This window comes from Notamacropus eugenii, chromosome 4, assembly GCF_028372415.1.
Source record: "Notamacropus eugenii isolate mMacEug1 chromosome 4, mMacEug1.pri_v2, whole genome shotgun sequence".
NCBI classification, from domain to species: domain Eukaryota; kingdom Metazoa; phylum Chordata; class Mammalia; order Diprotodontia; family Macropodidae; genus Notamacropus; species Notamacropus eugenii.
In genome coordinates this window covers 198679658-198703961 of record NC_092875.1, presented here as the reverse complement: position 1 = coordinate 198703961, position 24304 = coordinate 198679658, and the positions used below count along the sequence as shown (strand labels likewise).

Here is a 24304-nt window from a genome sequence, read left to right as displayed (position 1 = left end):
CAAGTTTCAGTGTATCTGACTGTGGCTGATCAGACCAATATAAGCTTAGAATGCTCTACCACGGGGTGGGTACAAATAGTTCATGCTAACATTTGGGCTGGATTCTCTAAATCTGCTTTTCCAACCTTTCCTTTGAGCTGTTTTAGTTCTGCTTTGTTCATAGAGCACAGCTCTAATGTGGGTATGCCATGCTGAGCAGTCCTGTGCCAGTGTTTCCTATGTCACACAAACAATCCCAAAGTTCTTAAGAGATACCTTGAAAGTATCCTTATATTGCTTCTTCTGACCGCCATGTGAAGCCTTGCCCTATATAAGTTCTCCATAAAATAGTCTTTTGGGCAAGTATACATTTTGCATTCAAACAATGTGACCAGCCCATTGGAGTTGTGGTCTCTGAAGCAGAGTTTGAATGCTTGGCAGTTTAGTTTGAGTAAGGATCTCAGTGTGTGGTACTTTATTTTGCCAGCTGATCTTCAGAATCTTCCTAAGATAATTCAAATGGAAGCAGTTCAGTTTCCTGCTATGGCACTGGCATACTGTCCAAGTTTCACAGGCATACACAATGAGGTCAGCACAATGGGTCTGTCGACCTTCAGTTTGGCAATCAGTGACACTTTCCTTGGGAGCCTCCCAAACACTGAGCTAGCTCTGACAATGCATGTGTCAACCTCATTATCAATGTGTACATCCCTGGAAAGTATACTACCAAGGTAAGTGAACTTATCCACAACAGTCAAAACTTCTTCATTTGCTGTAACCAAAGGTTCCATGTATGGATGTGGTAGTGGATGATGGAGCACCTGTATTTTCTCGATGTTAATTGTTAGGCCAAAATTAGAACAAGAAGCAAGAGAATGAACAAATCCATACTTTGTTCCATCTCAGCTTCAGAGGCTGCATTGAGTGCACAATCATCTGCAAACAAAAAAATCATGCACCAATACTCCCTCCACTTTGGTCTTGTCTTGTAGCCTTTTCAAGTTGAAAAATTTACCATCAGTGTAGTAGCTGACCTTGATGCCATATTCATCCTCATTGAAAGCATTTGACATGACTGAAAACATCATGCTAAAAAGCACTGGAGCAAACACACAGTCTTGTTTCACTCCACTAGTGATTGAGAAGGCACAAGAGCAGTGTCCATTATCTAGAACCCAGGCTAGCATGCCATCATGTATTTGATGTACAGTGCTGGTGAACTTCTCCAAGCAACCAAATTTTGACATAATTTTCCATAAACCTTCATGAATGATGGTATCAAAGGCCTTGGTCAGATTAACAAACATTGTGTACAGACCTCTGTTCTGCTCCTGACATTTCTCCTGGAGTTGTCAGCAGCAAACACCATATCAACTATTCCTCAGCCCTTTCTGAAGTTACATTGGCTCTCAGGTACATGACCATATTCCAGGTGAAGGATCAGGCTGCTGAGGAAGACTCTGGCAAGAATCTTCCCAGCAATGACTTAGAGAGAGACCCCCAAGTGATTGTCACAAGACAGTCTATTTCCTTTGATTTATTGAGATGGACAATGGAGGTATCCTTGAACTCCAGTAGCAAGTTGCTCAGTTTACATCTCAAGTTGCCTGTTTGTCTTTCATTGATCTGGGATTGGTTGACCTCAGTGTCAAGTTCAGTCCCAACAAAATTCCAAGCTCTGCAGATGCAAAAAGAGACAAAACCAGCCTCAGTCCTTGAGGAGCTTTCATTTTTAACAAAGAGGCAACAATTAAATAACTAGGCACCTCCAAGAAATAGAGAGAACAGTCCAGTGATTTCTATAATAAGCACCAGATTCTGGTCTTTACCTCTTAGAAAAAAAAGTTCCTCTGGCTATTTGGAAGCATTCTGTCCCATTCTGTAACTGTACCCCAAGACTTCTCCCGTGTTACTTGTTTACTTAACCTCTATATCACTCCCATGAGACTAACACTTCCTCTAGCTCTGTCTCTTAAGGAGACCCGGGTTGGTGAAGGACAAAATACATGAGTACCCTAAGATTTTTTTTTTAGAATAAACATCTTCAACACATCTGTGACCCCACCACAATATCGGCAATCCTTCTGATGGCATAGAATTTACTGGTATAGTGGACAGAGTGCTGAGCCTAGAGTCAGAAAGCAGTCTCAGACACTTCCTAGCTGTGTGACCCTGGGCAAGTCACTTTACCCTGTTTTCTTCAGTTTCCTCATCTGTAAAATGAGCTGAAGAAGGAAATGGCAAACCTTCCAGTATCTTTGCCAAGAAAACTCCAGATGGAGTCATGACTTTAGGCAAATTCACTTTATCTCCTTGAATCTCAATTTCCTTATCTGAAAAATTAGAGGACTGGATTTAATAACCTCTTAGGTTCCCTTTTCCACATCAAGATGTATAATCCTATGATGGGGCAAGAAAGGACCTGACTCTCTAAAAAGACCATGGCTACTTATGTCTTATATGTTGAGCTTCATACAGGAATCCAGGAAAATCATTTTCATCCAATTATATACATATATTCATAATAATACCTTTGCATATTTAGAGCTTTTATCAAGCTTCTTCCAGTGAAAGTCTCTGTGCATAGAGTGAAACTAAGACTATTTCATACTTGGCTCAGCACCTTCCACTTCACTTGAAGCACAGGGGACATTTAGAGGGATCTATATATAACCACAAGAAAAAACATCAGAAGGACACAATAGGCAGCTGTTGCTGCATTCACATTTTTTTAAAATTAGGTTATTTCTAGAATCAAGCTGCCTATGTAAACACAGAGCATCACTGCTTTCAGTTTAGCTCCCATCCCAATAATTGACATCCTTTCTTGGGAAATGGGTTTCAAGCCTCCCTTAGTGCTTTGGTGGAAACACTGTGAATGATTTTTGAAATGATTTTTAAAGGAAATGGAGGATTCTAAGAGTCAGGGATGAGAAGGGACCTCATTCCAGGTGAGAGGGAGAGATAGGTGAGTGGAAGACAGTTTGCCCAAAGGCATGGTGACTTGTGACAGAGTTATGTGTGTGCACTATAAAAAACCCCAAAAAACATGGTTTACTTTGACTGTACTTAAAGTCATTATTCCCTAAGGAGAATAATGAATAATAACACTGGAAATGTAGGTTGGACTACACTATTAGGCACCTCTAATTCGTGCTGCTGTTAATAATGAATATCCCTCACTCCCTGTTTCTAAAGCATTCATGCCTGAAGTTCTAAATCTAGTCAAGTGAACAAGCATTTACTAAATGCAAGAGATATAAAGAAAGGCAAAAAACTGTTCCCTCCCCTCAAGGAGCTCACAGATTAAAGGGAGAGACAACATATGAACAACTAGGCACAAATAAGATATATACAAGATAAATTGGCAACCATCAACAGAGGGAAGGCATGGGAGGACCAGTAAAAGCTCCTTGCAGAAGGAGGGAATTTACCTGAGGTCTAAAGGAAGCCAGGAAAACCAGGACGTAGAGTTTGGAAGGGAAAGCATTCTAGGAATGGAAAACAGCCAGTAAAAATACATGAAGTCAGAGGATGGAATGTCTCGTGTAAGAAATAATAAGGAAGCCAATGTCAATGGATCTGAATCATTGTATACTCCAAAGGGAGTAAAATGTGAGAAAATTGAAAAGGTAGGAAGGGGAGAGGTTTTGAATGGCATTCAACATGAAATAGGATGTTATATTTAATCCTGGTACTACCAGGGGATCAGTGATGGGGCCAGAGCTTTACTTTAGGAAGATCACTTTGACAGTTAAGTGGAGGATGGACTAGAGTTAAGAGAGACTTGTGGGAGGGTGGCAAAGCATTGCCATAGTCTAGGAATGAACTACTAGAGATCTGTACTAGGATGGTGGCCATGTCAGAGGAGGTAAGGGGCATATCTGAAAGATGTTAAAAGATTAAAATGTTAATCAATAACAGATTGGATATGAAGTAGGGGTGCAGGTGAGAGAGAGTGAGGAGTCAAGAATGACACCTAGATTGTGAACCTGGGTAACTGAGAGGATGGTGGTACCCACAGTAGTAATAGGGAAGTGAGGCAGAGGAGAGGGTTTGAGAGGAAAGACAATGGGTATCATTTTTGGACATGTTGGATTTAAGATGTCTATGAAGCATCCAGTTTGAAATGTCTAATAGGTAGTTCTAGATGTGACACTGGAGATCTGCAGAGAGGTTAGGGCTAGATAAGTAGAGTTGAGAAATGATAATCTGAATCCACATGACCTGATGAGATCGAAAAGTGAAATGGCATAGGGGGAGAATAGACAAGGACTCAGAACAGAGCCCTCTAGGACACCCACAGTTAGCAGTTGTGATCTGAGTGAAGATTCAGCAATGGAGAAGAAGAATAGCCAGACAGATAGGAGGAAAACTGGAAGAGAGCAGTATCACAAAAACCTATAGAGAAGATAGTATCAAATGTAAGAGGGTGATCAACAGTGTGAAAGGCAGCAGAGAGAATTAGAAGGATGAGGACTGAAAACAAAATCCATTAGATTTGGCAATTAAGGGATCATTGGCAACTTGGAAGAGAGCAATTTTGGTGGAATGATGAGGTCAGAAGTCAAATACAGAGTCAAGAAGAGAGAGGAAAGGAAGTGGAGGCACTGTTTGTAGGAGGCTCCCTGAAGGGGTCTAACCATAAAAGGAAAGAGACATAGAATGATAGTTAGCAAGGATAAATCAAGTGAGGTTTTTTAAGGATGGGCTTGTTTGTAAATAGTTAAGAAATTAGCCAATAGATGAGTTGAGACTGAGGACTGTGAAAGAGTGGGGATGATGGAGAAGATAATCTGCCGAAGAAGATGGAATTGGGATCACTTGTGCATATGAATGACTTTGCCCTGACAAGGAGAGGGGCCAACTCTTCATGTGAGTCATGGGTGAAGGGGGAAGATAGTGAAGGTAAGCATTTAAGAGGTGAGATAAGGAAGAGGAGAAAAGGAAAATGACCTCAGGATTTTTTGTTTGTTTGTTTTCCAGTAAAATATGGGGAATTTTCTTGGATGACAAAGTGAGGGAGAAGAGGGAGCCATGAGACATTAGACAGAGTAAAGATGGGAAAAGTTTGGTGGTGAATGGGATAAAGACTCCATTGGAGAGATGCAAGAGGATTGCTTTGCTGAGGTGAGGACCCACTTAAGATTGCGTAACATAAATTTGTAGTGGACCCAATCAGCATAGTTTTGTGTTGTTTTTTTCTCCAGCTCTGTTTAGCAGCACAAGAATAATTTAGTAGTGGCTGTAACATTTATCTGTAAAGTGCACATCTGAAAGAAGAAAACCCATTATGAGAATTCACTTATACCTGTGAACCATACAGAGCAGAGAATGAGGCAGAAATCTCTCACTGTCTCACACACCACAAGCACCACCACTCCCTCTCTAAGGGACACTAACATGGGACGTTAACATGGGACACAAAATAACCCTTGCAGTCAATAGTGGCAAGTGGACAAGATTGGTAATGATCCTAATATTTGTAGCTGAAATAAGAACTTCAACATCAAACTCAGATGCAATCCCAGATTATAAGACTGTGTGTATGTACAGCCAATATGTCTTTTATTTTTCCTTTTTCTTATCCTTTCTCCCCCCCATCAAAAAAATAAATAAACAAAACAAAACAACCCTCTTGTCAACACCCTTGTTTATGAATTTCTGCGCTGGGGCCCTCTATTCTCTCTGTGGTCTCAGAGAGGATGGGTGGCACCTTTCAATGTGTTATCACACTAGATGTGGTTACACAGACAAAAAAATGGGCTTGTTTTGAAGAAATGAATGGGAGGGGCTCACATATACTGGAACAAGTAAGCCCTAGGTTGTTTTTCACCCACTGAAAGAAAGAGAAAGTAGAAGATATCAGAGTGTGGGAGGGTAAAGGAAAGAAGCCAGAGCTGGCAGCCCTGGATGCTCTAGGATGAAGAGCCAATAGTATTTGGAGAGAAATACTTCCCTTGCAGACTTGAGCTAAATCAGGGAGTAGAGGGAGAGGGAAATACCTTGAAACATATACGAGAATTTTTTTTAAATGACTAAAATCCCAAACTTAAGTATCTGATCAGGGAATAGAAAGCAAAGAGACCCAAAGAAAAAGTACATCTAACACTTGCTAAGGAGTGAGGGCTCACTTTTCTCCTCATTTAAGCATTGCTGAGTGAAAGCACCTCCTTCCCCAGGACTCTCCCCACTTAGCTTTTTTTAGTAGGTGTTGATGAGTGAGCAAGTAGAAATATGGATTTACATCACAATCTAAGACAGGGAAAAAGAGACTGGTGGACTCATTTGCCTCTGCTGTTTATAACCACAGGATCATAAATTTATAGCCAAAAGAGACCTCAGAGGCCATCGAGTTCAAAAATCCTCATTTTCCAGGAAAAGGAGGCCTAGGAAGATGAAGTATCTTCAATCAATCAATAAACATTTATTATGTACCTACTATGTGCCAGTCACTGTGCTGGCACTGGTGATATAAAAAGAGGCAAAAGCTGGTCCCTGCCCTGGAGGAGCTTACAATCTAATGAGAGAGACAACATGCAAACAAATGTAGTTGTCCCTTCCACATTGCAGGGCACAGTGCCCCTGAGATCTGGAAAATCCACATAAAATTTATTGGCCCCTCTCTTCAAACCAGAAAAGAAGTCTGAACTATTATGGTATTAAAAAAATAAAATATGGTGATATTATACAGTGCTATACACGTATTTTATACATTTCTGAGTTTCCAAACTTTTTTCTATATCATCTGCGGCTTCTGCAAAACTCCCCTAAAATTCCCATTTAATTTCTTATGCACACTCGCAATATATGGAAACCATGGTGTGGAAGGGATAACTATATATACTGTATATATAATGCAAATTTTATACTGGATGAACAGAAAATAATTAAAAGAGGGAAAACACTGGAATTAAGAGGGTTTGGGGAAGGTAGGAAGGGTACCTTCCAGTAGAAGGTGTCCAAAGTGACACCGGAAGTAAGTATCAGAGACAGGATTTGAACTCAGGTCCTCCACTTTTAGAACCACCTTTCTTTCTACTATATAACAATGACTCATAGGGGATACTGTCACGTAAAGGAAGACCACATAGAAAGCCAGAGACATCTTCACATACAAACAAGTCCAGTAGAACCTCAAACATTAGCTATGTGATCCTAGGCAAATCCATTAATTTCTGTTTGCCTCAGTTTCCTCCCCTTTAAAATGGAGTTAATAACAGCACTTACTACCCAAAGTTGTGAGGATCGAATGAAAGAATATTTATTAAGCACTTAGCACAGTGTCTGGCACACCAGAGGTGATTAATAAGTGTTTATTCGCTTCCTTTCTTGCGGATTGAAGGGAAGCTGAGTCATTACTGCCTCGCAGCTGGTTTCTGTGTTCCAGCTTGTGTGGGAGGGTTTGTAAACAGCTTTTGATGGCCTAATTCCTTAAAAGAGGAAATTGAGAATCACTGTCTAGGTGATAATGGGATTCGACTATTGGAAAGCAGAATCTTCTTATCTTCCTAACCCTATTATAAATTTGTTGAGGGAAGGGACTGGGGTTTGGGCCAGGGGTGGGGAACCTGTGGCCTCAAGACTGCAGGAAGAAGTTTGGATTCAATCAAAGGGTAGTACTTGAGGATACAGAAGGCCACATGTAGCCTTGAGGCTTCAGGTTCCCCACTCTTGAACTAGACCTTTTTTCCATTTCTAAAGAAACAAAAGGGATCCCAACTTCAGGGTCTAGTACAATGGAAGGAGAGTGATTTCAGAAGATAAGATCCCAGATTTTTCTCTAGATTTACTCAAAACACTTCTGGAACTAGTTTGACTAAAGCCCAGCAACCTGGGGCTAAAAGCCTGAACTTGTTGGCCTTTGGCTCGGTGCTTTCCACAATCCCAGAGCAGTATTTACATAAAAAGCTAACACAAGGAATTTCCAAGAGGTTTGAAATTTCAAATCCAGGAGTGGCTCTAGCTATCCTCCCACGGAGCCTTTGAAAAACAGATGCAATCTGGAAGTATTTTCATTTCAAGGGAGAAATAGCCCACCCTTCCCTTCTGTTTTTCTTTTGGCTTTTTGCATAGTTTTTTAATGGCCTTATTCTTCAATTTTCTTTTTGTACGCCCTTGATGAAGTCCCAGGACAATTTTAATGAAAAGACATGATGCATAGAATTTTACCCCCAAACAGCCTGATCGAAATGGTAAAGTAGTAAGTCCCAGTTTTAATTCAACAAACTTTTTTTTAAAAAGTATTTTCTATGTGTGAGACAGTTTGCGATGTACTAGGGATACCAAGATACTGAAAAAGTCTTAGAATTTGGCCTCAGGGGGCTCACTTTCCCTTGAGGTGGGATGGAGGATAGAAATACAACATAGATTGAGATAAGTAAATGCAATGTAATTTGAGGAAGCAGAGAGGGCCAATAAGGAGGCAGGTTGGTACAGTGGGAAAGGACTTAGGATCGTATGCTTACTTCTGTGTGTGACCCCAGGGAAGTCTTTCAGCCTTCCTTGTCTTCAATATTCTCATCTGTAAAATGATGAGATTGGTTCACATGCCTTCTGAGGTTTCTTCTAGCTCTAGATTCATAATCTGATGGACTGGGAAAGTCTGGGAAGACTCCTTAGTGAAGACCTATCCTGAGCCTTGAAAGGAAACAAAGAATGTGAAAGCAAGAGATGAGACAGCCACAATGCATTCTAGGAAGGGGGAAAGGTTTCTATCGATGGAAGGAGATGGAAGATGGAATGCGGGAATTCCAGAGTAGCTAGCTAGCAATTCGATTAGCCAGTGTTACCCCTAAGGAGGAGCATGAAAAAGAAATATATTATATGTCTCCCCTTATGCCCTGACCTACATCCTTCTAAGACGGGGAATAGCCAAGCTACTAGGTGGTCTGGTCAGTTCTGCAGCTGCCCCACAAGTAAAGGTCAAAGTCGGTCAGGCAAGTAGTTATTTATTAAACACTTAATATGTGCTATGCTAAGGATTGGTGATAAAACAAAAACAAAAAGCCCAGTCTCTGCTCTCAAGGGGCTCACAGTCTAAAGTGGGGAGACCACATGTCAACAAATACGTAGAAACAAGAAATGTAGAGGGTAAATTGAGATAATATTACCAAGTACTTAGCATGATGCCAGACACATAATAGACACTTGATGAGTGCATTTTCTCCCTAAATTAGGGTGGTATCAGAGGGTGGTTCGGTGATGGCTCTAGAGTTGCCCTAGAATTGACTTATTCTGTAGGTGGCTGAAGACCAATCCAGAATTTCCCTCGGTGATTCCTCTTCCCTCACCACCGCGAAAGAGAATTGAGCTTTTGGGTTCAGAGGGACAGGCACTTTGAATTCTCCTCCATGTTTTTCATAACAATAGGAAAAAGTTTTTTCTTCTGGTTCCTGCCTCTCCTTACCATTTACCAAAGGGATTTTTTCTGTCTTCCCATTCCTTCCACATATTTAGTAAGATAATCAAAGGAAGTAAAAAGAAATCAGACTAGAGATGGGACAGAAAACAAAAACTTAAAGAAAAGGAAGAGGAGCATAGATAGGAAGGAAAAAAAAATAAAGAGAAATAGAAGAGAAAAAAGGGCAGGAGAACTTGACAGTTTTAATTTCTCTCTTCAACGGATTAGCAAAGTCTTTCCGAAGCTTCAGTCACATTAAGTAAAAAAATGTACAAGATCCCTTCTTGTGGTGAATGCCTGGTTCAAAGGGAGACAGAATAATGGATCACATTTGCAATGATCAGCAGGCAGATGCTGTGACCATGGCTGGCTGGTGAGTGGCAGGGCCAGGGAGAGGCAGGCTTTCCTGATTATCTTTCATGGTTAGGTTGTATTCTTAAGGAATCCAAACTCTGGCTTCTCTCATTTTATCATGGTCTTCAGTTCTCCTATTTTGTAAAACTGGAACAGTGTTGGGATGCGGGGTATGCAAAGAGTATTTCTTGAAGATTCCTTCTAGCTCTTAAAGTGCTATGGATTTATGGGTCCATGTTGAATATAACTCTGACATAAACTCCTTTGATCTTCTCTGAAGGTTTTCCCAGTTTTCATTTATGACTCTGATTGGGGCATGAGAGAAAGAGAGTGGCATTTAACTGCACAGAACCAAAAACCTCCCTCTTTACTATACTCCCTTCCCAGAACCATTGGAGGAGTTAGGAAAAAGTATCTAGGAAACTGAGAGGAACCACTTTTATTGCCAAAAAAGTGTCCCATCCTGTGGATTTTTTTAAATTGCAAAACAAGCCCTACTTTGCAGTGTGGGAAAGGAGTGATTTACCAAGGATTCTATATTTGGGCTTAGCTATTGAGGGGCATGACCTTTTCAATTGTGAAGCATTTCATGCTCATCTTGACAGACTACCCTCTAAGCTTCCAAGAGGCCAGACTATTTTTGGTTTTGTGGTTTTTCACATTTTATTTTTCCTTGATGCTAATCACTCTCCTCAGTTTCGAATCCTCACTCTTGTTCTCTTTTCTGTTTTTGAACCCTTCCTCATTTTCCTCATTTCTTTTCTTCCTTCCATATTTTATCTATAGTGTTTTAAAAAGGCCATTCATTTTTATAATCAATATTATTATTATTATTCCTTATTATTTGATATGGAAAGTATAGGGAATTTTCCTGAAGAAGCACCAGGAATGGTAGATCTGTTTCTTCTGTTACTATGAAAGCTTGGGCTAGTTTTAAGGGAAATCAAGTCTGGTTGAGGATGTACCCTCTCCTCTCTTCCATAGGCATATCACAGGTGCTGATTTTGAAAAGCAAAACCAAAAAACACACATAACCTGTGCCTCAAAGACTCTAGATTAACATGAACCAGAGTCAGTCCTGGCTGTTGTTGAAAAGTTGTCCTCCTTCGTTTCCTACTTTCCATGACCCCATTCAGGGTTTTCTTGGCAAAGATTCTGGAGTGGTTTGCCATTTCCTTCTCCAGTTCATTTTAAAGATGGAAAAAGAGGCAAACAGGGTTAAGTGACTTGCCCAGGGTCACACAGCTAATAAATGTTGGACTCAGGAAGATGAGTCTTCCTGACTCCAGGCCTGGCATACTATCCACTGTCCCACCAAAAGGGATTAGTTTCTTTCTTTGACACCATCTGGGGTTAATCTAGTACAATCTTCACAATAGAGCTTAGGGGTAGTTCATGTCCTCATATATGAATAAAAATGCTCCCTGTTCCCACATAGCTACTCAACTATGAATACTGCACACAGAACAAAGTTTATTTCACTACCACACAAAACACATAAGACACAAATGACTCTCAAGTTCCCTTGTGTAAAAAAGTATTCAAAAACCCATCAGACTCTCTTACCCTCAAGAAAGTAAAGACACTTTGGAGTTTATTGAACAAATAACTCCCTGTTAACCTTGGGCCTGTACTGTCCAAGAAGTTTAGAGCAATAGCAAGAAGACATACAGCCTCTTATGGTTTCAGTGGCAGGATGATCTTCCCTCCCCTCCCCTTCTCTCTTACCTGTTTCCCTTCTCCCTCCCTCCTTCTCTTATTCCTCTCCCCTCTCTCTTCTCCCTCCCCCTCCTTTTCCCCTCTCCTCTATGTGGTACAAGGAACACTACACATAGAAAATCTCTTTACCAAAGCAAATCTTTACTTCTTTTGTTAACTTATAGTCATACTGTATTACCTTAGCTACTGTGAGATTAAGCAGTTTACCCAGGTTCATCCAGTCAGTAGATGTCAGAGGCTGTGAATCTGAACCCAGGTCTTCGTGGCTAAGGCCAGCTAAGGTGTCAGAGTGGATAAAGGGTTGGGCCTTGAGTCAGGAATATCCAAATTCAAATCAACCTCAGACACTTACTGAGTTTACTAGCTATGTGACCCTGGGAAAGGCACTTATCTCTGTTTGCCTCATCTATAAAATGGGAATAATAAAAGTCCCTACCTCCCAGGATTGTGGTAAGGATCAAATGAGATAATAACTGTAAAGGGCTTGGAACAGTGCCTGGCACACAGTGAACGCTGCTCTATAAATGTTAGCTGTTATTATTTCATTGGGTTATAGCTCCTTGAGGACAGGAACTGTCCTTCGCAGCCCTTAGCAGATTTATTGTTATTATATTGAATTAAATTGTATTGTACTGTGTCTACTATGTTGTGCTGCATTTGCACACATTCATACCCATAACATTTCTATATTTTAAGCCTTAATTAAATGGATCTAGAGTTTCATTCATTCCAAAGTTCCCTCCAATGATTCAGATTGCAACCTATCCATGCTGCCCATTCTACCGTGTCCTCTGCCCTCCCACAGGTTCACATGCTGAGAGGGCTGAATGACTTTTTTGCTTTCTTCTGACATCTCCAGAAGGTCAGTGAAACATTCTGTCAGTTCATAGGTTAACCCCTACTCATACCACATGGCCAGCCCATCTTTTCTTCCTGTCATCTAATTCCTCACTTCTTAGTGAGGTCTTTCCTCTCTGGGAAATACATTCATCATTCTAGAGGCCTCCTTCTCATTCTTAAGATCTCAAAAGTATCAGTATAACTAGGACTGTCCATATGTTGTCTGTCATTCCTCCTACTTCACTAACCCACTTCCACTTCACCACCCCATTCCATACGAATACACTGTATGCTACTTTTGCACATTATTTATCCTGGAGAGGCTGCCATAGCTTGCTTACATCTATCATGCATCTTTCTAGCTAGTTGGCACAGTGGTTGGAGGGCTGCATCTGGAGTCAGGATGACCTGATTTCAAATCTGGGTTCAGTCACTTATGATATGTGTGACCTTGGGCAAGTAACTTAACCTTTGCCCCAGTTTCTTCAACTGCAAAATAGCTCTAACAACAGCACTTACCTAAGGATCAAATGAGATATTGGTAAATCTTTTAACACAGTGCCTAAAACACAATGGGTGGTTAATAAAAAATTGTTCCCTTCTCTCCTCCCCCTTCCCCACTGCTTTTTGAGTTGCTTGTGGTTTTAAGTCTTCTAAGAATAAGGAGCACCATGATTCACAATCATAGAGCATCTCTAGAAGGATGCTGAGATGGGCTTTCCTGGCAGTAGCTAGTTTGATATCATTAAAACTATTAGGATTTAAGCTCCTTGAGGGCAATCTTTGTGTTTATCTCAGTGCCTGCTACACAGTTGTGTTTAACAATGTTGATTGATTGACTATGTGCAAGTAGCACTGTTCTGGGTTACTGTAATGTCTCATCATGCATGGAAGTGACCTTCATGCTCAAAGTTTATGCCAATAATCTTACACATACACACAGTATCCCAAAAGTCTCAGTGAAGTGTGTGTGTGTAAAATAGACAAAAAAAGGATGTGATTATTAAACCCTATTAGTGATCTTTGAGGGGGGAAAAAAGGAGGTGGGAGAGAACAGGAAAGGTGTAATAGAACTGATGTGCAAATTGTCCCAATTTCTAAAAAAGGTGAAGTAAGAAGATTCCCTGAACTATAGTCCAGAGAGCTTGATTCTGATTCCTGCCAAGATTCTGGAAGTGTTTTAAAGGAGTGATTTGTGAGATGGAAGTAGTGATCAAAATGAAACAGTGTGGGCATATACATTTACCAGTATTTCAGTGGATCTAAGAACTCATCAGGCTTCTTCCATTGGTACAGATTCCAAACCACCCGTGTCTTCTCATCTTGTGTAATTCTTATCCATGCTCTTTCACAGATCTTCCACAGAGGAGTCATCCAACCAACATGTTCTAGACCTTTGTCTATGACTAGCCCATATTTATATGGTTCACTAAAGTTTACCAAATGTTTTCTTCATAATACTCCTGTAAAGTAGGTGATGTATTATCTTTATTTACATTTGGGGGAAAAAATAAGGCTTACAAAAGGTATCCAAGGTTATTGATAATTAACAATAGAACTGAAATTCAAACTTGGGTTTCTTGATGCCCACAAACATTGTTTTTTCCACTACATCCTTCTGCCCCTCAGGGACTGGTAGAATGTATTATAAACAGGACCCAAAGGGCTTAAGTTTGCTTCTACTTCTACCTACTGCTCAGCAGAACAAGTCAAATCATTCTTCCCCATAACATCCTGTTAGAAGATTTAACACAGCCTGTCATGTTCTCTTTTCAGGCTAACCACCCCCAAGTCCTCCAAACAAACCATGCATGGCATAAACACAAAAGCCTTTACAACCCTGGCTGAGGAACATTTCCTTCTGGTTGTGCCTTCAAGAGGGCCACCTATGTCCTTCACTAAATGTGATGCCCCAAACTGAGTACAATCTTCTAGATATGGTCTGACCAGAGCAGAGGAGGGCAGGGATATCACTTCCCTTCTTAAAAGGAGATTATACTTCTTAATGCAGATTAAAATGGCCTCTGTTTACTTGGCTGTCATATCACAGCATTTTCTCATACTGAGCTAACAGTCCACTATAACATAAGAGATGCTTTGCTGTTAATCCTGTGGTCTCTTCTCCTTCTGGCTGATAAACCACTCTCTCCAACTCAAACAACTTGCATGCTCTTGAAAGCAGAAGCCAACTTAATCGTGTTGAGTATAACAAACTTATCTTTTAAATCATGCTTGCCCAACTTACTCCATACTTGTGGTCAGCCAAAGGATTTCCGGCAGCCCATGAAAAATGTAAGGTTGCCACTGGATACTCTCCTGTATGTCATAAGACCTGCAGCAACCAATCATCGCTATTTCTATCTCTATTTCTAGTCTGCCCTATCTGAGGCCCAAAAAAGTGTAGCCTATTTTAATTTGGCCCACACCCGACTGCCAAGTTGTGTCGGTCTACTTAAACGTTATTGACTGGTTGACTGATTATAGAAGTTGTTATAGGATGCTAATTACTGAATCTCCTGTCTTCTACCTCTACCTACTCCACACATATACTGTTGGATAGATTCAGTTTTCCCTCCTTACTTTCCAGGTTTCTGTGTAGTCTTGGTTAAGTCATTGATCTCTCTGGGCCCCTGAATCACCTCTGTGCCTTTTTACTTCTTTTCTCTCATTCCTGGCTCTTGCTGCCGATTTCTTTCAAGATTCAGTTCAAATCTCTCCTTCTACAAAAGGCCTTTCCTGAGCCACCTCACTGCTAGTGCCTTCCCTATGAGATTACCTTCCCTTCATACTACATATATGTTTGGTCTATGTGGTTTTCTCCTTTAGAATGTGAGCTCTTGAGAGTGGGGACTGTTTTTACCCTTCTCTGTATCACCAGCATTTAGTACGGTGCCTGGAACATAGTAAGCATTTAATGTTTGTCGACCCATAGACTGTCTCGGTTTCTTCAATTGCAAAATGACCTGGCATATCACTGCTATCCCTTTCAACTTGAACAGTCTGTGACTCTTTGATTCTTTTCCTCTGTGATGGAGAAGCTCTCATTCAGGACAAATTACTGTCTCTGGGAACCTGCTTATGGAGTTAAGGACCTGTAGAGAGGAAATTGTTCTGCACTCCTAGGAACTATGCGGAGACTCTTTGCCAATTACAAGTAAATGAAAGATCTCCCTGGAAAGAAAGTATCATATTCTCTACACCTTTGATGTTGTAACATTCTGAGCATACTGTTGTGCTGAAAGTTATACAGAATATAATAGAGCTCCCAGGAAATCCATTACAGGCAGGAATCTCTGGTGCAGATATACAGAATTGAAGCTGACTTTGGGTACTCAGATAACGTGACATGACACCAGTGGTATATTCAGTGCAGGAAAATAATGCAACTTAAACATATGAATGATACATGTAAACGTCTTCCTCTGGTTGGCTGTGATCTGTGCTGGACCCTCCAATATATCTAGCTTCCTCTAGAGGAAGTGGTAGGCATTGAACCTGGAAGAGGAAATTAAGTTGGACTAAAATTGACCTTAGAATTTAATCACACCTGGAGGAATCTATTTGTGTGCTAATTGTGGTTTAGACTGTGTAAAGATCACAAATTTGAACAAAAAAAAAAAAAGGAAAAGAAATAACATTCCAGCCTAGAGGCATGACATGGATGCAGCATTGTGGCTTTACTTGTAGCCAACCTGTCACTCCAGTGAAACTTGAGTAAGATACAAATAAGGTGGATTTCTTCCCTCTTTCACTACCACCCATTCACATGCAAAAACCTCTTCCTCTTTCAAAAAGCATGTGCTTTCTTACTCTGAAGCAAAATTCACAGCTTTCAAAACCAGAACGCCAGATTCTTCCTGGGCTGCCGGTCTCATCTCCAAAGAACTCTTCCTTCTCCAAAGAAGCACCCACCTTGAATGCACTGGGAAGCTTTTTCATGCCAATGAAATTGATTTCATAAGAAGAGATCCGGAAACGGAAGGGGCCCTTACCGAAGCAGTTAGGAAACTTACAGAAAGAAAATAAGTCTCTTCAGGTCCTGCAATTTGTGTGGCAGCATTCATCCTTGGGACTGTGACCTTCTGGTCACTTACTCTCCTTCAAGATGCAATATCGAGAAGACGATCAGAGTATGGAAGATGAAGATGATGACATCTTCAGTGAAGGTAAAGAGACTCAGAAGTTTTTCCTCATATCTATGGGCAAACTTAAGAAATATTCCTTGAATGGCTCTTACTTATACTTTGACATAGAGTGGAAAGCTGTTGCCAAGCTGAATAATCTATCACTAGTAGCATACCAATAATGAGAAGGCCTTGCTAAATTTATTTAAAATTATGGAAACTGGGAAATCCTAGTGAATGATATGGGTAGGGATCTCTATTCAGGAGCAGATACAAAATAAAGCAAGGGGCTAGAGTCAGAAAACAATGCCAATTCTTTCTTCTTGTAAAATAATTTGCCGGGAGAATGTCTCTGTACAGTAACGGTGCTGATTCTCTATCCTTCCCCCTTTATTTTACTCTCTTCTTTATTTATCTTCTAGCCTGGGACAGCCAGACTCAGCAGGCTATACATAATAGGTGCTCAGTATTTACTGAATGAATGCAGCACAGGGACTGGATAGACATATTGTTCCTTTGAGAGCATCCTTTAGCTTTTAGACAAATAACATGACTGGCATCTGCAGTGATGCTTAAATAATAACATACCTATGACATCTGCAGTCATAATTTAAATTTTATTCCCTTATTTTCCTTTTCCCATCTAAATAGATGAAAGTTTCTCCATAGTGTTATGAACAGTAATGGCCAACAAAGGTTGTATGGTATAGAGAGGATAGTGATCGGTCCTCAAAATCAGGAAAACCTGGGTTCGAGGTGGATTCTGACATATACTAGGCAAGTCACTTAATTTTGTTGTTCCTTCTGTAAATGTTTTCTCTCAGGATAATAATAATAGCTAGCATTAACATAGTGCTTTAAGGTTCACAATGCACTTTACATGGTTTTTCATGTGTTCATTGCAGCCGTCCCATGACATAGGTGATATTATTATCCCTATTTTATAGATGAGGAAATATATAATAAGTGTCTGAATCAGGATTCAAACTTGGATCTTTCCGATTTCAGGTCCAGCATTCTAGTCATTTTGCCACTTAGCTGTCTCTAACTCTGAAAAATGCTTGGAATCAGGTGCTTATCAGTAACAGTAAAGGGTGTTTTCTAATAATTTCCTATACCAGTGAAATCACAGGTATATGCCACCCTACAACCACCTGCCCACTCACCTGCTCAAAAAAAGACCCCAAAAATATTGCCAGCCCAGATACAGATATTTTCTTGTCTTATTATCACAAGAATATTTGAAGAACCAACAGAAGTTTTGAGAAAAGGATGAAAAAGGAAGAAATCCAGCTCCAAAGCCCAGCAACTTCTCAGTCAAACTCAAAACAAAAAGCTCAAAACCTTGGTTGTGTTATAATTACAAGTAGCAAAAATTACAAGTTGGGGAAAATAAGGAGTTGGGTGACAGTTGAAGATTCAGTGCCAACTCATGGTAATTTCCTCTGTGTCCAAAAGTCAGCTTTGGTTGTGTGACTGATCTTCAGCCATATAAGGCTCTGAGGTACCTAAGCATAGTGTGCTCCTGTCCTTTGGGACCTTAGCACTAATTTTTGATAGAAATTCATTTACACTTTGCATTTACTCTTATACCCTTCAAGCTCAAGGACTGTTAGAGAACTGAGAATATTTTATAAATAACAACATGCCTATGACATGTGCAGTGGTAATTTACATCAAATTCTCTTACTTTCCTTTATGAGTCATAGATGCTCACTTAATTGCAATTTTGAATATATGCATTTGCAGAGCTCCTTTATGTGAAAAAGTTTTGATTTCTTGATACTTCAAAAGATGACTATCCCCTACAGAATGTAAATTGGCTGAATGAGGCTGTTACTAAACGAAAGATGCTCTCTCAACTAATCTGGTTGTTTGTTGAATTGGTAACCATGGAAGTGGGCAGAAATCTACATTTAAATTCAATTCAGCATTAAGTGTATGCTATAGATAAGACAAAAAGAATTCATACGATTTGGAGCTGCTCCAATGAAATATTAACCTGAATTTGGATTCTATTTGGATATCACTTTTTATGTAAGAAGTCTGATGCAACTCCATGTATGGTATTTTTAAAAATCATTATTTGAAGAATATCTAATTTATTGTATCCTAACATCTTATTCTATTCTTTTATATTAATATGGGAAACTTTTTTGGTCTGTGATTACATTAATAAGATTTTCTCTCCCTCTCTTGCCACCCTCGTCGGGGTAGTGAGATGGGGGGCGGGGCAGGGGGCAGGAACCAGGAACCAACCATGTAACAAATACATATAGTCAAGTAAAACAAATTCCCATTATTATTATCCATGTCCAAAATGTGTCTCAATCTGTTCCCCAAATCTAACACTTCTCTGTCACAAGGTCCTCCTTTGTCCTCCTTTGTCCTCTGGAAGTAAGATTGATCATTATGTTGATTAGAGTTCTTCAGGTTTTTAAAATTGCTTTTTACAGTGTTGTACAAATCCTTCTCCCTGTTCTACTCACTTCACTCTACAGCAGTTCGTACTAGTCTTCCCACGTTTTACTGAAACTGTCCAATAAGTTAGCTTTATATACCGATTTTTCACTCCTATTGCTAAAGTTGTTTATCCTGATTTTTGGGATAGTACCTTCACAGTTGATTGTCGGTTTTGTTTTTGTGGTAGTGGTGGTTATGGGCATGTTTTCTTTTTTAATATTCATAACTTGGAATTAAACGTAGGTAGGATAGTTTGACTACAACATACCTCTTTGAAAACTTTTTTCTAAGAGTCCTTTAGGCATTCCCAAATAGCCAGCCCAACTTTTCTTTCCCCAAACTGACAAGTCCTTGTTTATATTTAGTTACTAAGCTAAAGGGTTCCCCAGCTGCCGAGAGTTTCAGTTTAGGTTTCCCAATTTAGCTAGATGAGGCTCCACCCCAGAGGAAGATTAGGGTGAGGCTGGGCAGGGTGAGTGAATTGAAAACGCGTGCCTTGGGGTTCTCCAACCTCTGCCACATTAGCCAGTGCTTTACACTTCAAAGGACTTTTATGTGCCTGGTCTCATTTGCATGATCTGCCTCTGCAAGTTTTGAGCCAGATATTACAAACCAAATTTCAAGTAATTTTTAATGGGTTGCTCTTTGGCACCCAGAATCCTGATTTAGGTTTGTCAGTTTAAGTGGAAAAAGATAATTTAAATAAGTAGGCTTTGATACATAAAGTCAATATAAACAAACAAAATTTCAAATCAGATACATTTGGGGAGTTTCTCAAATACATAGTCAACTTTCCATATATATTAAAATAGAATTGATTTTTTAAATAATACAAACAACCATATGTATATTCACAGTGTAGTGGAAAGCTTTGTCACCTTAGGATCACAAATGACCTTGCATGGCTTAAGTTTGCCTTTTGGCAAAATGAAGGCATTATACTAATAACCTATAAAAATCTTTTTTTTTTTAATTCTGGGCTTGTGTTTATTTTCTTTTATAAATATTCAAGACAATAGCACCAGGCAGAACACTTCCTGAGAACACAAAACTAAATGGAAGATAACAAAAGGTATTATCTAAATGTTTCACATATGGGCAAGGCAGTATAAAACCAACTCTGTTCACTTGAAAAAATATGAAAATCTGGTGGTTTGCAGGAAAAATTTTCTGGTAAAAAAGCTGAAACTTATAGACGACATGGAATGTATTTTAAGAAATATATTTTAAGAATGTATTTTTAAAAATACATTCCTAAAATATCAGACATAAAATGTACAGCAAATTAATGAAGAATTCACTTATCATTCACTCACTTTTATATACTGGAGTCAGGAAAACCTGAGTTCAAATTTGGACTCATACACCAGTTCTGTGACCCTGGGCAAATAATTTAAGCTCTTTTATATTTCAGTAAAATGTAAAGCGGGCATAATTATAACACCTATCTCCCAAGGTTGTTGCCGGATCAAATGAAATAATATTTATAAAGAGCCTGGTATATAGTAGGTACTTAATAAGTGCTTTTTCCCCGCCTTCCTTCTTTCTTAGGCAATATTCCTTCCATCTCTAGTTTCATGATCTTATAATTTGCTGGATAAAATGAGGCATACCTGCACGCTAGAATTAATAACTTTGCACCATTTCCGTCCTTGCTTCATCTGATCAAACATGCCTACAGAAATAAAAAGCTTATGGTAGCATGAGATACGTCTTCAACAAAAAAGGGAATGCCCAAGATCTTGTTACCAGGGTAACGGTGTTTTCTTGTTATATACATTTTTAAAGAACCTTTTCCTATCACAGGAACATAAATTTAAGCTCATTTGGATTAAAGCAGTTACAGACCTGAATAGGTGTCACAAGAACTGAGAATGAAAAATAGAATGAGGGTGGGGGGAAGAGAGGGCCCTTAGATCATTTCTTTAACAGTCTTTTTTAGATTTTGTTTTTCACATTTGATGCTTTTCTGTGGTTTGAGGGAGTTTTAAGCTTCATAGAACCATGAAATATTGGTCTGTAAATCTGTTCACACTTCCAAAGTGAGGTTGACAGAGCTATCAAAAATAAAAAGAGAAGAAAAAAAAAGAGCCACCTCAAATGACTGGATTTAGGTAGACACAAACAGAGCCTGGCTCTAATTCCCAAACAACACCAGCTGTCTACGTGTCATCTAGAAAACGTTTTTCTCAGGTAGTTAAGCTTTATTTTTTGGTTCAGCGATTGATTTGATTATCAGCATCCTGAAAGCACAGTAATTAGAATCAGAGACTCCCTTTCCATTGTTGCTTCCAACTTATCATATTAAAGGTCTTTCATCTTCTCTGTCACTGTGTGGTCTTACCAGCGAGTCTGATGCATGCTAGTTATCTGTGTGAGGAATAACAAGAATTCACCATGATGGTTATAATGATGATTGGAGAAAGAAAGCTATCTCTATGCAGGAGTGACCCTTGACCAGCCATCAAAAGTACATTAGAGCAAGATTCAGGTGGATTAAGGATGCCATTTGCCAGGTGAGGGTCAGTCAGTACTTATTACCCTGTTGGCATCTATAAAATAGTACTTGCCTTAGACACTATCAAACATTCATTCTCTCTTAGCTTTGGTACTGGGCAAAAATAGAATCATGCAGCGCTATCATTAGGTAGTTAAGGATGCAAAGTATTTCTCAGCCTCTTTTATTTTCTGAACACTCAGAATAGCCAGTTTGCTTACAATATAACTTGTAAAAAGTCACAAAGGTATAGCAAAAACTTCAATTCTAGCCCTGGAATGGAACCAGAGGCTGGTACCCAGCACTGGGGGGGTGAAAGAGTTCCTCTCCTTTACCACTTCTTCTAAGGAAAGCTTATTTCATCTCAGAGCAGAAAAGGAAAGACAGCTAGAACTAGTCATGACCAATATGATTCCAGAGTAGGTGAGAAAAGGCCCCTTTAATAAGCAGCATTTACTTGCTATCCTTAAAATCTTTTTAATCATTTAATCTTTGAAATCATCCATTTTTACATCAAGTACATTTACTAATATCTTCCTCTCTGCTCCCCATCCTAGAGAGGCATCCCTTATACCAAAGAATTTTTTAAAAAAGGAGGGCAGGGGGAACCAGTTCAATAAAACTAACATATCAGAAGTCTGATATTATATACAGTGCTCCCCACCCATAGTCCCCACCTTTGCAAAGAAAGTGAGGGGCGATATACTTTCACATCATATCTTTAGGATTTATTGCTCTTTAATGAGCAGCAAATTAATGAATGGTAGCAAGACTTTACTTACTTTAAAAAAAATTCTTATCTATTTCTCAAGTCATTGCAGTGTTATTTCCCCCCAATTCCACAGAAAGGGGAAGTAGAGTTCCAAAAGGGTGACTTGCACAATGCTTAATTGGGAAGTAAGACCAGGCATTAGAACTTTTTCCCCTTTTCTGCCTAGCCAGCTCACTTAGACTACTGGGCTACACTGGGTAGCTGCTGGGAAAGAGCTTACCATGACAACTGACTGATTCAGGCGAATAAACAGCAGGGCCCACCAGCATTGTTTTAGGCCCGGGGGTATACAAAGAAGAGTAAGACAGAACCCCTACTTTCTAAGCTCATATAATTTAGTAATAGTATCTCATTTAGGGTTACACACCACACTTCTTAAAATTAACTTTACTGATTATCTTTTATTTTTACATATTCTTCATTTCCCAGTATCTCTTCTGCAGAGCCATCTTTGATTAAAAAAAAAAAAAAAAGGAAAGAAAAAAGTCAGTTGAGTAAAATTAACCAACACATCAATTAATTCAAACATTTCTATCTGCTTAATTCTACGCACCCCACTCCTTCAGTTTTAACTGTTTTGGCTGTTGTTACCTTTAAATTGTTGTCATCATTGTGTATATTTTCCTAATTCTGCTTATTTCTCTCTGTCAGTTCATGTAAGTCTTCCCATACTTCATTATGTTTTTCATAATTATTATTTCTTACAATTCAATAATATTCCATCACATTCATATACCAGAATTTGTTTAACCATTCCCCAACCGATGGGTATCTACTTTGTTTTAAGGTCTTTGCTACAACAAAAAAGTGCTGCTATAAATATTTTGGTGCATATTGGACTTTTTATTTTTGGATTCCTTGGGAAATTCCAACTTCTACAAGAAGCTTTTCTTGACCCTTACCCTCTCCTCCCCCTTAATTCTAGAGCCTTCTTTCTCTTGATCATTTTTAATTTATCCTGTATAAATCTTCTGGGTACATAGTTGTTTACATGTGGTCTCCCCCATTAGACTTGTGAGCTCCTTGAGAATGGTGACTTTTTTTTTAATCTTCCTTTGTATGCCCAGCACTTAGCGCAGTACGTGGAATATAGTAGTAATCACTTAGTGAATGTTTATTGATTGTCATAGGATCAAAGACTTAGAGCTGAAAAGGACATCATCTAGTCCAGTCTCTTCACTTTACTGATTAGGAAACTGAGACCCTGAGAGGTGTTACGATTTGTCCAAGGTCTTACATGAAATAGTAGGTCTAGGATTCAACCCGAGTCCTCTGAATGCAAAGCTAATGGTATTTCCACCGTCCCATAAGTATATGCTTAACTGGGATCTTTTGGTCAAAGGGGATAGGGCAGGTTAGTCAATTTCAAAATTTAATTCCAAATTGTTCCCTAGAACAGTCAGACCAATTCACAGCCCCAAGAGTGTATTTGCTTATCTTTTCACAGCCTTTCCCATATCATTCCCAACTTGTCATACAAAGAACACTACTATAAAAGGTTAAGTAACTAACCACTCCGTGTTTTTTAATGCTTTATTAATTCCTTTCTTTCTTTTTCTTTTTCACATTACAGTCATTTCCCAATGACTCCCCTTTCCCCTGTCCAGCATCAATAAAACCTTTGCTTCACAAGCAAAAAGATCAACACATGGGTCATATTTGAAAATGCTTCCCTTATTCTGCACTTGGAATCCATCATGCCTCTGCCAGGATGAGGGAGGCATACTTCACCGTTAGTTCTCCGAGGCCATGATGGCCTCTCCGCTCATCAGAATTCTGAAGTATTTCACTGTCATTTTCCTTGACATTATGTGGCATTCCTATAAATTGTTTTCCTGGTTGTTAACTTTACTTGGTATCAGTTCATGCTCTTTTATTCTTAGAGTGCAATAATACTAGATTCCATATGCCACAATTTATTAAGCCGTTCTCCCAATGTGTGCATAGGGAGTGTGTGATTTTCATTGGTACAAGGAACTCCTGAGTGGGGCTGTTCACACCTGCGCCACTTAAAGTCTTTGACAGTTTCCCAGAGCAATGAGATTCTGTTAAGTGAGCAGCCCAGCATCACATACCCTTATATGTCAGAGTTATGACTTGAACCCAGCTCTTCCTGATTTCAAAGACAGCTCTGTATACACAGACCCATGCTG

General features: G+C 39.4%; 1 protein-coding gene across 4 annotated transcripts in view; it reads left to right on the top strand.

Moving 5' to 3' along the window:
* The window catches only part of RIPOR2 (RHO family interacting cell polarization regulator 2), a 262117-nt gene that overhangs the window by 123972 nt on the left and 113841 nt on the right, over window positions 1–24304 (top strand). For 3 of the 4 annotated variants that reach the window (XM_072603982.1, XM_072603988.1, XM_072603987.1), the window contains exon 1: window positions 16289–16461. The exons of the other annotated variant lie outside the window; for it this stretch is intronic. In XM_072603982.1, coding sequence (XP_072460083.1) covers window positions 16401–16461 — 61 coding nt within the window. In that variant the 5' untranslated portion in view covers window positions 16289–16400. Of the gene's footprint in view, window positions 1–16288; window positions 16462–24304 lie in introns of those variants that run through there. 4 annotated transcript variants of the gene reach the window in all.